Raw genomic sequence first — 17,529 nt, forward strand, 5'->3', positions numbered from 1 at the left:
CACTGAAATTTCATCATCGTCAATGTAACATTTAATAAGTAATACTTACTGGTCCGTCCCAGTTGAGGGCCCGAAGAGACTCTATTTGTCTCATCGCCTCATCCCTTACCTCGGTCTCCGAGGAGAACCTCCACAGCGAGCCGCCATTACTATACACATCCATGTTAAAACCGCACGTGTGCTGGCTGAAAAATTCCAGAAAAAATATTCGAAACTTAAATTTAAAACTTGGGTTTTCTGTTCGATATTTGAATTTAATAACAGCGATGGAATTGTTGGAAAGTGGCGCCACCTGCGCTAGTGCGGTCGTCCCGCTCTTGAGGCGAGGGCGTGTCCCAAGGGCGCCTCCCACAGTCCGCGGGGACGGACGGGGACGCAGCGCAACTCGAGCACTCGGCGGCGCGCTCCCGCGACGCTTGTTAGTGTTCCGCAAATTCACAACGGGATCGCCCGTACAACCGGGACTCTATCCCTCAGCGATAACAACTGCGGTGCATAGAACTTTTAGAATTTATTTTAAATATTACCTTACATTTAAATCTTTGAATTCTTCTATTTTGCTAAACATATTATTTCCTACTGAAATTCCAGTGATTAAATTTGTGTTTTAAAATGCAGCGGACACTGCGATAGATACAATATTTGTGTGCGAATAAAAAAAGTTGTAAAAGTAGAAAATAACAAACCGGCGTTTTCGTGTTAAAGTTCGTTATTTTCCGCGAGTGTTCGTGCGCTCTCGGGCGCCCGGTCGGGTGTCCGGTCGTGATTCGCGATTCGGTCGGACGAGTTAAACGCGGCGGCGGGCGGGTATACTGGCTCGCCGTGGCCGCCGCTGGAACTAGATCCCGTGGGATGGGGACGAAAACTGTACCCTTCAGGCGCGCCGAGGTCCTCCGGTATGTAATTTATCATTTTACGCTTAAAAACTCAAAATTCCAAATATATATTTGGTGCTGAAATCTGTTATGTAGACAAATAATTAATTTAAAGATTTATTTTAAATATTTGAGAATTTTGAGTATTTTTTTTTGGTCAAGAGTTAAGCTACATGTCGAGAAAATTTTATATGTAAAATAATAAGGAATAAAAGCCAAAATGGCGTATTTAATTCTGATCTGTGTAGATTGTTTGACTATGCTATTGTATTACGAGTGCTACGGATAGCTACGATGTGCTACGCACAAACTTTATTTGCGTCACAATAAAAAGTTATTAGACATTATCATGTGACAGGATTTTTCGTAAAAGTATTTTAAAAAATTATTTGGCTCAAAAATTTTATAAAAATTATTTGAAATTGTCAAATTAAATTTTTATTGTCAAATTAAACAAATTAAAAATAGTAATGACCGTAAATTTAATAAGTAATTTCAATACCTATAAGCAATGTTTGAAATAGTAATTTTTTATATATAACACAATCGGCCGCAATTTGTTTTGTTCGCGTGGCTTTCTAGATACTCTTTGATCTTCTTCACAATAAGTTTTATGTCTAAATACGCCTTTAGCTATTAATAATCTTTTCTGTATCTAACTGGTACCCATGGCTTATAATTGAGCACAGAAATAGGAATAAGTTACTATAATTTTTGTTGTAACGTTTAGGAACCTATACTAAAAAATAACTTGTATCGACAAATTGAAATTAGCTATATCTCACGTACTTCCCTACTTCAAACAACACTGTAAAATATATGTAGTACTTATAAATATACTATACATATTTTTGTAATTGTTGACATGGAATTTTCCATTTAAAAAAGGCTAAAGATGAGATTAAAATATTCACAATTGTCATTTATTGATAAAAAATGCACTCGTAAATTTATTGCATTTTTTAAATCTGTCCGAGTTTGCTGAAAAATATAAAAACTTCAATAATGTAATATAATGTGCTTTAACATAAATGTTTTATAATTTCATTAAAAAGTGCAAAAAATAAAATATGTTTATTATGGATTATAAGATACAAGTATCACTTATTCCTCGTCATTAAATTTGTATCGGTAGACAGCCCTTAACCTTTCCTGAAACTAAATATGGATATTCTTTCATCAGGTGGACTTATGTTCGGCCTACATCACCAAGAGGCTGCGGGGGTACATACACAGCCTCGAGGACCGGTTACATCACTCAAAGAGGAGCCGCTTACACGAGCGTGGATGACACCCAGCTCCTTAGTTGACAATACCAAGTAAGTTCCTTGACTTGAATGAAATAGTAATTATAATAACACTGTTGGTTATTAACATACGGTATATGTTCCTAGTTCGATACGTGTTCTAATAGTAGTCTAGAACCAGGGTTTATTACTAACAAAAATTTGTACATTTGACTTTACAAATAGGTAGCATTTACATGCAAGGAATAGATATTTGTGTAAACACTTAATTTATTATAATATCTTTATTAAAATGATGAAAATTATTATGTACTAATGTATAATGTAATGTCTAATGTATCAATACACGATTGTCACAATAATCAAATAAGAAAGGGAATTGTAAAAGGCTCGCTCCACAAATAATGAAGAATCTAATTCATTTGAATTTAGAATGTGAAAACAAGATGTATCCTGAATTTGGGGGATAATAAGCCAATTAGTGGACGAAAAGAGCATCCAAATTCGATAAATTGTATTAACAAAGTGGCTAACAAAATCCGCTGAATGAGATTATGGGTTGGATTCGATAGGGGCTACTGTGTTGTAAATATAGAAAATATTTAAAAGGGAAAAGACGTTTATTAAAAGACCGACCACAACTCTTTTTATCACTCGTAATAAAAACTAAAAGTCGTCAAACAAACATAGTATATTAAAGTTAAACCTCAGTAAATATGACTGAAACTATTTTTTAAATGTTGAATAATTTAAAATATATTAATTCTTAAATAAAATTGCTATTAATGATTCAAAAATTCAGTTAAATGTTTGTAATAAAAATTTTCTTAAACTGCCGTGCATAAATCTAGTTTATTTGTATTCAACAAATGTTGTTGCCTACAGTTATTTGTTTGTGATATTGTTATTCTAATTAATTTCTTATATTTGTTTCGTGTGTACACTCTTTTCATTGGGTATACATTCCTGTCGATTTCGCCACCTTTTAATCGATTAAGTCACCTCTTAATAATAATAATCCTAATCCAAAAGCAATCCTGCTCTAAAACTTTGTTCTCAAAGTCTACATACCAAAACACAATGATTTATTCTCATACAATAACTAGTGCCGTGTCCAATCAGGGGAGCGCAAATTCGTTCCGATAATGAACTAGCGGTAACAAGTGGGCATTCATGAAAAGGGCGTTATAAATCATAACGGGTACCTACAGATAATGAACAGACAATTTTACATTTCAATAGATAATCAAATAAATGAACTGAGAAGTTCGTCAATAAAATTACAGATTTTTATGGTTGAAATTTTCAAGTTTAACATCTGTTTTGTTGGTTTCTGATTGTATTAATTTTTATTATTGGACTGTTGGGTATATTATACGATACCTTAAACGATTAATATATATTTTTTTATTGTTTATAACAAAAAAAAATTAACTTATTATAAATTGGGTGAAATAAATAATTTAATAATAGGCAAGTATTAAAAAATAAAATATATGTAATTATATAATACAGATATAATAAAAACACTGCTCAGTCCGTGAACTATAACATCAAGACAAATGTCTACTCACCTAAGTAGAACAGGCAGAAATAATAATTATGTATAACCAATAAATAATTTAACCATACCCATCCAACAAGTGTTTGCCAATGAAATTAAAAAAATAAACAATTACAGTAAATTGTTGACATAGAGTTACGTATGGCTAGAATAAACATTCAAGAGCTAAAACACGACAGATGTCAGAACCCTTCGCAAACAATGCCTACTAATTCGAGAGTGCATCAATACATCATAAACCAAATGCTTCATTACTTGCGTGTTAAGTATGGGTTTTTTCAATAATTCTGTTATTGCATTACATATTTAATAAAACCTTTTCTATATATTATATTTTATATAAAACAACTACTATTTGAAGGGAACGGATTGAAAGAACGAAGTTTTATGAATTTTTGGGTTTTTCTTCGTTGCGAATAAAATAAAAAATAAATCAGATAAAATAGTTTTCATAGATTATCTTTCAAATAAAACAACTACTATTTACACTCGTGAACGGATTGAAAGAACGAAGTTTTATGAATTTTTGGGTTTTTCTTCGTTGCGAATAAAATAAAAAATAAATCAGATAAAATAGTTTTCATAGATTATCTTTCAAATAAAACAACTACTATTTACACTCGTGAACGGATTGAAAGAACGAAGTTTTATGAATTTTTGGGTTTTTCTTCGTTGCGAATAAAATAAAAAATAAATCAGATAAAATAGTTTTCATAGATTATCTTTTATACTAACTATTTACCATCGGGAACGGATTGAAAGAACGAAGTTTTATGAATTTTTGGGTTTTTCTTCGTTGCGAATAAAATAAAAAATAAATCAGATAAAATAGTTTTCATAGATTATCTTTCAAATAAAACAACTACTTACACTCGTGAATGGTTGGAACAACCGAAACTTAATTTTTTGGGTCCTTCATCGTTGTTGATGTGAATAATGAACTTTTGATAAAACTATCAGCTGTATTGCTTACATGCTTTATAGATAGAATTAATATGCATATAAGACTGAGATGCATATATGAGTACAGCACAGACATCAATAAATAATGGAGTTTGATCTATGAAAATTAATTCTTCTATAATTTTTTTAGTAAAGCTAGTACACAACCAAACAATACTTTCTTATACTAATTTTATCATCATTAATTCAGCTATTAAAACACTTCCATGATTAAATGATTAATCAAATTTTAATCCCGAATATAATGACAAATACGAATAGATAGCCGAGCGGCAGTGATGACAGGCTCATTTATTAAGTTCAAGTCATTAAGACCCACCCTTCAACGATTACATGGTTTTTGTCAAATTACTCTTATATAATGATGCACATTAATCTAATATGCAATTTGGTAATTAAAATATGTATAACTTGCGTGGCATGACACACAGTTAAAATAAAAAATAATCTGTAGCAACACAAGCTTTTTAGGTCGGAGGCAAGCTGGCCTCTCAATTTTTTCCTTTACCGTTCGGCCTAAATGCGCACATAGATAGTCCATTGGTACACAGCCGTGATCGATCTTAGGACCTCAGGTACACACAGTGCTAATACAAAAAAGACATCATAAGCAATTACCTCCAAAAATTTACACGTGTCGTTTTATTTAAAAAAAATATTTCAAAGTTAACAGTTATTTAGCGAAGGATTTCAATTGGCTTATATATTGTATGACCGATTCATTTAATATCTATTAAACATTTTCTTCTATCTTATTTTGTATATGTGAGGCACAGCGTTTACCAGCTGAAATAAAAAAAAATATATCTTAATACAAATATATCTTTTAAACAAACACCAAAAAAAAACTCCGCCAATAGCTGAATCCAAAATTCCCCGTAAAAATGTTGCCATTACCGAAAAACAAAATCGCATCGAAGATTGACAAATCTACCGTGATCTGTAAGCGAAAAAAGCGCTACAACCTAATCGCGAGTGCGCTGCCGAAACTGGTGGCGATAAATAAAACAATGGAGCATCGCGTGCGAGGGTATAAAATGGCAATCGCGAAACCAATTTGTTTACGCAAATTCTGCAGCGGAGAGATGAATGGGCTACCGTAGCGTAATACAGGCCGGGTAATGCCATATTGATAGTGTTGTCACGTATACTGTGCTATATCGATGATAAATTGGTCAATTTTATAACTTCCATCGCCGTTGATCACTTTAATAAAGGTTTAGTATGGGAACAATTCCCTGAATTATTTCTCAGTACACAAACAGTGAACGTTTTGAAATAGCTCTTGCCAGTTCAGCGACTCTTTCGTATACACTAGTATAGAAATTACACCCTCAGTCGATCAAATCTTTTGATAATTTCTTCGAGTTTAATATAAGTAAGCAATAAATACATGTCACAAACTGCTGGCTTATTAATTTAGATAATCATTTTTCATTAGTTAAAAAGGTCTTCCGTGCCTGATTGGGAATTGGAACCACGTTTTTAATGTCGAAAAACACATGCCGAAACACAAGACGAGGTAAAAAAAAATACAAGCCCTTTTTGTAATAGATTCTGACGATAAAATACTTACGTAGATTTTATATGTCGATGGACAAATATAGCCGGCGTTTAAGGGTTGAATTGATAAAAAAAGTGGACGTTGGCAATTTGCAAATAGTCATATCTTTCCGACCGCAGTATCGTAAATCATTTTGAAAGGATTTTTAATCTGTTCTATTGTTTTCGTTTATTTGAATAAGACCGTAAAATGTTTAGTCACCGTGGTTTTAAAGTTATAGATGACGTTCTGTAGTTTATGGCTCTCTTTATTCGAGTAATTTATGGGTATAATCTGGTTAATGTTTCGTCTCTCAAAGTTAAGTAAATTTGTGATTTTATACCATAATCATTTTTTTCCGAGATTATAATTACAATGGAATTAAGCAATGAATCATCGATTTTTAAGACTCTTATTTTCTATTTCGCTTTTACGAAAGCATAAAATCAAAGATTACAATACAATTGAAATATCTTAACAAAAACTTTAATTGTATACAAGCAAAATATATTGTCTATTGCTATGTGAACGATATGTATTCTAATAAAAATGCGTTTTATCTTGGTCTTAATAGTCTATCATACGTTACCTATTTTAACATATCAATGACAGTAACAACTGTCAGTTTGCAACAAGTAAGCTGAATTGTCATTCTGGTTGACACTGACGCAACAAGGAGTATGGCGCCAAGGGTTAGCATTGCCGCCAAATATCTATTGTTTTGCTGCATTCCTGTTTGGATATTAAACTAATATTTACTTAACAGATCATAATAAATATGTAAATATTATGATTAGTGGAGCAACTGTCACATTTTTGTAAAGTATAATTGAATAATTCATTTTAGGGAGAAATAACTCATGTAAATGTACGTAAAATATTCTTATTTCTCCTTTTAGTAGCGTGGGTGTGGGTCGAGCGCACTTCGAGAAGCAGCCGCCGAGCAACCTGCGCAAGAGCAACTTCTTCCATTTCGTGGTCGCGTTGTACGATCGGGCGGGACAACCAATCGAGATTGAGCGCACTGCATTCATAGGGTTTATAGAAAAGGACCAAGTAAGATACTTTTAATGCGATATACTGGATTAAAATAGCTCAATCATCACAATTATTTAGTTTATAACGGTCTATAGATTTTGCTTCCCTATGGCAATATACGTAGTAAGGACGTAAGCAATTTTAATGTGGCATATTTATAATTTTGCTGGAAAATTGCCGCTATAGAATTGTCAAAAACGTCAGTAACTTGAATAGTATAAGCCAGCTCCGACTCGCCCATTAATATAACACCAAGCCCACCAAACCGAAGTATAAGCAAATAAAGCCCTTATTCAGTAAAAGGGAGATTTGACATGCCCCTGTGGCCTTGCTTCTCTGCCACAGATCTGCCTGATGGCATGTCTGATAGGCATGCTATGTAGGGGTTTTTTTATAGGAGCAGCAAACGGGCAGGAGGCTCACCTTATGCTAAGTAATACCGCCACCCATGGACAATCTGAATGCAAGAAAGGTCGCAAGGGCGTTGCCGGACTTTTAAGAATGGGTACGCTCTTTCCTTAAATGACCCTTAGTCGAATTGGTTCGGATATACTTCAGTGGGCAGCTGGTTCCACATAGTGGCAAACTACCTTAAAAACTCAGTTGACGGACGTCAAGGTGATACGGGTGGAATTTCGTATACTACGTCGACGTGCGATGATCTGCTGATACAGCTGCTGTATTAATCCAGACAAGGGGTTCTATGTATCAACTCTTTTAATAAAGAACTAATTATTAAAGAAAGAATTATTATTCTTTAAATATTACGATAAATTAAGTACAATGTATAAATGGTGCGTTTATCAATAAATCCATTTGATAAATATCGTGAATCAGCCGGTTCGTCCATCAATCAGGATCGTACAGGGCTCTCTATTGTGTGCAATTGTATTTACATAATTTGACTGCGTTGGTGGTATTATATTATATTTAAATACTTTAATATAGCGTTGGAGTTGTTTAAAGATTTGACTGGCGAAGGTTTTTCTTATACTTTCAATTGTATTATCTTTAGAATTTAATATTGGGGCTAGTTACATAAATATGATATTTTTTACGGTACGGCCCTAAAGTCGAAAGTTTTTCGTTTGTTGACATATGAGTTAGGTACATGGTTTTATTATATCGATTAATATAACTAGAATATTAAAATATTTTTAAGAACACTAGCGGCAGACAACACACATATTTAATCATGTAAATCAGCATCCACTTAACTTAAACACACAAAAAAATTAATCAAAATGTATCCTGCCGTTTAACAGTTTAACTACGAACACATACACATAATTTATATGGAAAATATACCAACTGTTAATTTGCTGTATAGATAAATAACCTACTGACTGCAGCGCCATCTGCTGCATGGATTTGTGAATCTAATCCATCCAGGGCTCCACCCAAACGCATACAAATAAATTCATTCAAAACGGTCCAAGAAGAGTTCAGTGACACACGTAGTTACAGTAGAATTATATAAAGATATAAATGTATTGGGTCTCTTTTAATGTATGAACAATGAGGTTTATCTTCATACCTAACAAGCGGTATAAAAAATAATTTAAATACAGTCAATTTAAAACAAAAGTAAAAAACGCGGGAAGAAATTGTGGAAATAAAACATAAGTAGGCCACGCGGGTCGTGCATTCACACATCTTGTTTGTTCACCAAGCATTTATTATTTAGTAGCAAACATGCTATCATAGCTTGTTTACTTGGTACTATGCTACCGTTTTCTTTTAATTCCGATATAAAAACTTTTTAAAACTAATTTATAAACAAAGGAGTATGCATATGTTTTTTCATTTACCAAATAATTTCCAATTTGTCGCTGGCCAGCAATAAATAGATGGAATGTATGTCTATGGTTTTGTGAAAGTGTTTCAAAATAATATAGTCTAGAATGTTTTTTTTTATTTATCATTAATTTACTCCGGAAAAGCAAACAGTCTTTTAATGTCACCATAACAAAGTATTCCATATGATGGTATGTAGCTACTAAAAAGTTTGAAAAATAATATTAAAGGCGAAACGATGTTTGCGATCAGCTAGTTTTAAATATTAGTAAACTGTTCACGGATATAAATGTTTATTTTTACAGGAAGCTGAAGGACAAAAAACAAACAACGGGATTCAATATAGGCTTCAATTGCTTTATGCAAATGGTGAGTTGAACTAAAATATTTCCAAACTATTAATTTATATAAAAAATATTATTTAGTTTGAAATCTGGTAGATATCTGGAGTGGACTATCTGTTTCCACCAGTTTTTGTCCAGCGCTTCTCTTATGATAGTGTACAGTTTTATAATAGGACTTAGAAGAGTCGCTTAGTCCTATTAAAAATCTACCATACAGAGTAGACAGTGCATTGGTCTATTCGCACATAACTACTCTAGACAATGCATAGGCGGACAGCAAATATTGGTCGTTTTGATTCGGTCAGAATAATAGAAAATTGGTACCAAATAATAGTATGTTTATGTTCAAATAAATATTCAGATTGGAGAAACACTAACAGTTAATATCTATTTGACGATGTTGTAAGACAAAATAAATCATGTGGTTAAAAAATTAGAAAGAAATGTTGTACATAGTATTGTCTTTTGTTAAAATTGCTTTTACACATTACGAAGACACTTTTTCAACGGATTGAAGCGTTGCGTGGTCACGGTGACCACAAAACACAAAATTATGTAAATTATTGTAAGTTTTTTTTATTAATAATACATAGCTTCAATCCGTTTCAAAAGTGTTTTCTTAAGAAATGTTGTGTTTTTTTTACATATAACTGTATCTACATATAAAATTGAAATATAAGGCGCTTAAAAACAAAATTTTTCACAGATATCTATGTTCATATTATTATTATTTTCCGTACCATCAAAAGTGTATTTAAAAAATAATTACAAATCTTTAATTAAATCAATTAAAATTTGCTATTATTAATGTGTCGAATTCGTGCCTAAATAATTTCCCTATCGCCCTATAAATGCGCGACAATCGCACAAAATTAAATATGGCACGGAAATTACATAGAAATTAACGCTTAGGGTGCTTCTTAATTCTGCTATAATGTAATCCCTGTAAGGAAAAAGGAAAATGTAATTTGAAGGAGTTAACAAATTGTGCAATGTCTTTGGCGTAGGAAGCTCGCTTGCGCTTTATTGCTGCTATGTGTAATACTGTTAAAGCTGAGCTTAGATTATTTTGAACATTAAATAATTTATTTTCCGCTTCCACACTTATTTTTATTATTTAATTATTCATGTCTTTATGTCACTAAACACACACCGTGGAAAATTACGATCTAATCTAAGTTAAGACTAATCCTAATTAAGGATATTTAACATGAGAAAGTGTCCACTACTTACAATCTCTAATAAATTGAAGGCACTCTGTTCTTGTGTTTATTTTTTTTACCTACCACTATTTAGCACTTAAGACTAGGGTCCACTAACACTTATTCACTGGTTCAAATGGTTTCGTCGTTTTCAGTCTCCACACCTATTTATAAAGAGTTTCATAACATTTGATTGCTCTATCTGAATATTACGAAAATGTGTGTAATTTTCTTTTTTTACATTAACTTCACGTTCAAGCCTAATTCTAATAAGTATTTTAAAACTAACCTAATTTACTAAAAAGGATATTTAACATAAGACAGTTTCAAATAACACACCTTACAGTCTCTATTAATAACTACTAGAAGAGGGAAGACACTGTTCTTGCGTAGTAATTTATTATGAATTGCTACTAAGTTCAAATGTTTTTACATAAAAACTAGTGATTAAAATAGTATGTTTTTTTTAAGACTGTATGGTGTATATCACTTGACCTTTTGACAAGTAGAAAAATATTGAAAAAAAAAAGCGTCTGAAAATATTCTCAATATATATTTTGTTTTGTATTATAATACATACCTAAATTAAATATATGGGTATATATCCTATGTTTTAAAGGGTGTGTACCAAGTCTAACGTTAGGGAGTACAGATGAGTTGTGAAAACATTTCTGCCTCAAATGATGATTTATGTAACTTTAGTGCGTTTGTTTCAGGCATCAGACAGGAGCAGGATATATTCGTTCGGCTTATAGACTCCGTTACCAAACAGGTGAGTTTTGTTTATAGATATTATATTGAATTAGTTTTATTTAATAAGTTTTATGTTCATATTTTAATAATCATATTGAATTCATACGAACAAAATCTAACATAAAACCTTTTTGTTAAAAAGCTCGGTCTTACTAAATAGTTTGTTCTTGAGTTTCTTATGAGCGAAGTAATAATTACTTACACTAAAATTATGATCAATACACATAAATGTATTGGCCAAATTCAAAGTTCAAACATTTAGGGACACAGACAAGCAAGCCGGAGTCGAGACTAATCACTATGACGTTTAAACTATTTGGCATACTTGTAATGCTACACTTAGTTGCTGTCAGGTCTTACTCTTCATCTCTTATACTCTTAGATATAAGGAATAGCTTAGCAAAATAAAAAAAACGTTCTTATTACTAATAAAACACGTCAACCGGTAGCTACGTCGTAGCAATCGTAGCGTTAACAATCCCTTGAACACAGATCAGCTTACAAAAAAGATTAATGTATGCACAATACTAATAAGTAATAACATAAAGTAATAGGAAATATGCACAAGTCGACTCTGTAAGGGTACCACAGACACGTGACGGGCACGTGGCACCCGCGCGCCCAATTCTCATCGCCCACAGATTAGGTACAATCTGCACGCCCACCCAACCTCTGGTCAACTTAAATTGACATAAATTCACCCTAAGGTTATGGGAATCATATTTTCCTGTTCCTGTTAGTATTTTAAAATCTTCTACCAGCTAGGCATAAGGGCTTGGATATGCCACTATCGACCATGAAATCGAGGACTTTTTTCCCTGATTGCGCAATTGACAGTTCCTCGTAAGATGGAGCAAAACATTGTGAGAAAATCAACATGCTTTAGACACAAATATAGATGGCGTATTATGCACAGTTTATCAGATACTTGCCTATAAAGTGTTTACGAAATAGATACTAAGAAATTAGAGGTAAAGCAAATTCAATAAAAATTATTTTATTCATATAGGTCACTTATAAACGTATTAACGTTAATATTGATCAAAAGGAAGGTTTGAGCGCCATTGTTTATGCGTTTAAATGCCTAAATTTATACGGAATACTGACAAATTAAATAAATACAACAACAAAAAATACGATTAACAAACACTGTACATTAAATCTAATAGCCAAGTAGGTGATAAGCCTCCTGTGCCTGACACGCGCTGTCGTTTTTTGGTCTAACGCAAGTCGGATTCCACACGATGTTTTTCTTCACTATTCGAGCGAATGTTAAATGCGCATATAGAATAAAACTCCATTGGTGTACAGCCGGGCACCGAACTTACGACCTCAGGGATTCTACAACACTGCTCAAATTATATAAATTTCGTTTACGAATTGTTAAATAAACAATAGAAGTGAGATAGTAGAAGATTGCAACGAATAGGAACAAACGCGAAACAATTCCGTAATTCTTAGTTAACAACGTTCGGCCTAAGTTAATTATGTTCATGGCATAAATCTTTCGTAATTGGCCTCTTGTTACACAACACTAAGAGGCTGGGACGTGTTGAAATTATATATGTGAAGTACACAAAGTTTCATGATGGTTTGCTAAGCTAAAATTGTTATTTATGTAATAAACTCGTGTGTGATAATTGCCAAACCTTTCGAGACCCTCGCTTTTGTTTCGCGACATGTCGAATTATTCTGTATAGAAGTGTAATATGTTTATATGTATACGTTTGTACATATGTAACAATACTACTAATACATACATAACATATGATTTAACGTTTAAGAGACGAGAGTGACACGCAAAGCAGTCATTGAACTAAAACGTTGACAAAGATGGCGTTCGGATAATAGCGAATTGCGGTTGATTTAATTGTATTAAAATGTTAGGCTGAGGGTACACGAGCAATCAGCTAATGTGGTAACCGTGCATGCGAACCCTGCACGCAACTATCCACCGAAAAAATAGTCGTCTAGACGCTAGATGTAGCCAAGAATTAATTACTAAAGGGTTGTCTTTTCACGTCGATGATTCATTTGCAGTTTCATTTTATATTACATTCGAACAATGAGGAGATTATTTATATTCTCACACTAAATCACTATCATATCAATATCTAAAATCAGACCCTCTGTTTGAACATAGTCTTAAGAACGTAAAATGAGATTCGGCCAAATCCCATAGAACTTGGACGGTTTGAATAGAGCCCGCGCGCGTAGCACGTGGCCAACTGATTGTGTTTATTTTACATCGTTCAAACAACATATTAATTTGGTTCTTTTTGTTGGCGAAATGACTTTCGGAAGCCATTGTGATAATAGTCGATTACTGCATTACAAACTTGCATATTTTTCCCATGCAATTGCGATATTAAATTATATTATATTAATTATAAATTAAGATATGTGGAATAATTAAAATATATTATATATAATGATTGCTGTGTGTCATCAGCAGTATTGCCTAGTGCGTATGACCCTCATCCCTGAGGTCGTATATTCGAATCACATCTTTCATTTTTTTTTCTGTGTGCAATTAGCACTTTCTCATACGGTGAAGTATCGTGAGGAGTCTGGCGTGTCTCAAACAGACAAATCGATGACATGATCAGAAGGCTGATTACCTATTTGTCTGTAAAATGACTGAAGAGGCTGAAAAATCTAAGGCCATCTACTTGCCTCAGTACCTCAGTTTTTATTAATATAGATATATTAGTTGTGTTATATTTTATTTATTTACAAAATATTTCCAGCGCTCGACACACAGATAAGGGTACGTAATAAAAACACAAAAACTTTTAAATTATAAAAAACCTAAAGGAAAATAGATTTCAAAGTGACAGTGGAGCAACTATATCCAGCTTATTTATCAGGATGCTCAGTGTGGATAACGATGGCTTTTGGTCAAGACATGTTCTTCTGAAAGGGATTATAAGTTACGTTGGTCAGCAACGCATAAATAAATGGCGATAAAAATTGTATCATGTTAGAATAACATAATTAGTTTTACCTACATCAAGTATAAAACAAAAGCAGAAACAAATTCAAAGTCTAGAAGTGTTGTCGCTCATGTAAATCACGTTGTTTGCAGCGCACTGCGTCTTGTCGGTGTCTTTTCTAAAGGAATTTTTATTTCCCCTTTGTTCACTTCATGCTTGCGAGTGTAAGTTTCAGTGTGATAAAAATTAATCTTTTGTTACTGATGACATTTTTTATGCGTTTTACAAAGAGTATCAGAGTTTATTAAATGTCATGGTAATTCGATTGAGTTTTAGAGCTATTTTTAAAATCTTATAAAAATAACTAGCTGCCCCCGGGAACTTTCGGAACGTTTCTCCTTAATGTAGTTTTCGTTAGCCTTAATACCGTGACATGAAAGAATAATTTCACTGTATTATCGACACTATAATTTGAATTTTATTTGCACTTCGGTCTAGGTAACACGTGGTTATAGCTAATACCAAAAATTAAAAAAAGTAGAAATAATTTAATTTCACGGTATTTCGTTTAATACAAAATAAATTTAATTTATACTTTAGCCTCAATAACACGTGGTAATCATGATATTGAATTGTAGCTTATATGACACGTTTGTCGGTTTACCATAGCAGTGACAACTATTGATGTACTTACTCAATCCAGTCGAAAAGAATCGACATCTGTTAGAATCTTTTGGAGTTAACAGATAATTGTGACTGTCAATTAATTATAGACAAATAATTTGCAATAAAATAAAATTGCGACTATAATTAAAGATACGCTAAGCTAGCCTATCTCTTGAGTTGGACCAGAGCTGCTCACGGTGTGCCAATTTAATTTAAAATCGGTTAAGTAGTTTAGGAGTCCATCGCGGACAAACATCGTGACTGGAGATGTATATATATATTAAGATTTAGTACCGCTACAAACCTGTCCGTTTCTCTAATCATCTTTATTTCATATACAAGTAGGTGATCATTTTGGCTTCCTCACTATGTTCTCCTTTACCGTATGGCGAGGGTTAGATAGACAGAAAATCCATGGAGCATAGCAGCGGATCGAAGCTACAAATTCAGGGATGAACATCTCACGCTAAAGCCACTAGCCCAACACTGCCTCTATTGCTGCTTTGAAAATTTTAAACAAATTTAAAAATTCTATACGAAAATGTTTCTTTCATAGTTTTTTTATCGCTTTAAATAGTATTACAATCTTGTTTTGAAGTTGGGCCCTCCTTGGTCCTTGTATTTTATTCGTAAACTAGCTAGAGTAGGTATAGTCGTTTCCAGATATCCTTTCGGGATGTTAAATGCATATAGCTGTTTGTAATTCAACATGTAATACCACAATTATCCTTAATACCTCAACGAGTAGGTTGTAATAGAAATATATTTTTTTAAATCCCCACTAATTCCCCAGAGATTGAATCCCATGCGGCGCTGACGGCCAATACCTCTCGCCCGATCTCCGCGGGGACTCTTCCAGTTCAGGGAATAAACGAAAAATGTCCACTTATGCTCCTACACAAAACTCACCAGTTAATAGAGCATTGTCATACTTAACACGAACCTATGTTTAAACACAGTTTCTGTTCGTGTTCATGAAAATACGTAAGAATATAACTAAAATTATTCAGATCTAAGTAGTTTACAGTTCTATATTGTATCCAAGGTGTTCGTGATTTGTTGAGACTGTAGTATACAGTATAAACAATAAAAGAAAACAATCTAAAAGCAATATTGCGCCATCAAAATTTAAATCTCACAAAACACACGCTCTTTGTTACAGAAATACGACACACTTATTGAGTATAACAATGACCTTTTCCATACACTTATTGATATCACCTGCTGCCCGATTATACCCTACAGCTATTTAGCTGCCCAAATACTTTCATATGACCCTTAAATACCTCACAAAACTCCCTATCTCCACAAATCCGGCTAAATCCTTCGTACAAAAGATGATAATGCTCCACTCTTTCATATTCAATTAAATATTTTGTTGGGGAAAAATCTATCCTGCTGGCTTAAGGGTCTTAGGAAGCTAATTTTATATTTTGATTACATATCCTATGTTATTATGGTTATTTTTTTTATAAGATTTAACTACGATATTTGTTCTTAAGAATTAATTTATTCTGAATTTCTTTATTATGTCCCTGAAGGCTGCATGTTAAGGCTTTCATCATTCATATCATTTGACATTTATAGTCAGATTTTATTCATTAAACAACACATATGTAACGCTATATCTAGGTAGAATGTATGCTACAAGCTATCTTTTCTTAAATATATGAAAATTATGCTTAACCTAAACTTAGCAAAAAATATTACACTACCAATTTTAACCAAAAAATTAGTAGTTTAACCGCGGATAGGCGCAATGTCCCACGATATAAATTGAATAAGCTTATCAACGAGATTAAATTTCAACTAAACATATATCTAACTACAAAAAATTTAAACAAAAAACAAGACAAATTAAAAAGGCATACAGTTAGGTACTAGTTTGCACAAAATTTAACTGGTATCAAAAACAATGCATTGCATTGAACATTTGGCAAAGGATCGAATGATCGGGATTAGTTCCCTAGCCCCGGGACCACCATAATTAGATATTAATAGATAAACGAAACACGTGTGGGGCAACTCGTATAGGGTCGATTTGAAATAGTGAATCCATTTTATCGTAACTTTAATAACTTAGATAAATTGTGTATTGTAAGTTATTGAACAAAATTTCCGAAGAAAGAATATATTTTGAGGTACGTTTGATATATAATAATTTGAATGTATATGAATAAGTTTATTTAGCAGTTAGTCACTAATCTTCTCTTCTTTTGGTGAATCACCATTACTGACAGTCGCTAGAAGCGCGTCGTGTACTACCAGAAGCAGCAACTCTTTGTTGTGAATGTTTTTTTTCCTTCTGGCCGTTTTTACTTTTAGACACTACCCATTATAATTAATTGGAGGTAGGTCGTGGTGTAACATATGACCATTGAGTATAGCTACATTTATATAAATAAAATAATTAAAATATTTATTAAACAAAACGCTGTATCGAGCTGGTTCACGATATGCAAATGACCTTCGGCTTAGATAATGAAATGTGATTATGTATTAAAGGGTGCATAAATTAGCAAAAAGTAATAACTTGATGAAGACGAAAAATTATCTTATCTACAAGCCGATTTTTAATTAAATTATGTCTAATCTTGTCCC

At 32.8% G+C, this 17,529-nt stretch overlaps 1 protein-coding gene across 1 annotated transcript in view; it reads left to right on the plus strand.

Moving 5' to 3' along the window:
• Positions 1 to 540: 540 nt before the first annotated feature.
• Positions 541 to 17,529, plus strand: part of LOC123720225 (transcription factor collier) — a 51,818-nt gene continuing 34,829 nt past the window's right edge. Inside the window, exons 1-5 of the mRNA XM_045676765.1 lie at positions 541 to 896; positions 2,059 to 2,194; positions 7,092 to 7,248; positions 9,333 to 9,396; positions 11,290 to 11,345. Of these exons, the coding sequence (XP_045532721.1) occupies positions 2,067 to 2,194; positions 7,092 to 7,248; positions 9,333 to 9,396; positions 11,290 to 11,345 (405 nt within the window). The 5' untranslated portion in view covers positions 541 to 896; positions 2,059 to 2,066. The remainder of the gene's footprint in view (positions 897 to 2,058; positions 2,195 to 7,091; positions 7,249 to 9,332; positions 9,397 to 11,289; positions 11,346 to 17,529) is intronic.

This window comes from Pieris brassicae, chromosome 2, assembly GCF_905147105.1.
Source record: "Pieris brassicae chromosome 2, ilPieBrab1.1, whole genome shotgun sequence".
NCBI lineage: Eukaryota > Metazoa > Arthropoda > Insecta > Lepidoptera > Pieridae > Pieris > Pieris brassicae.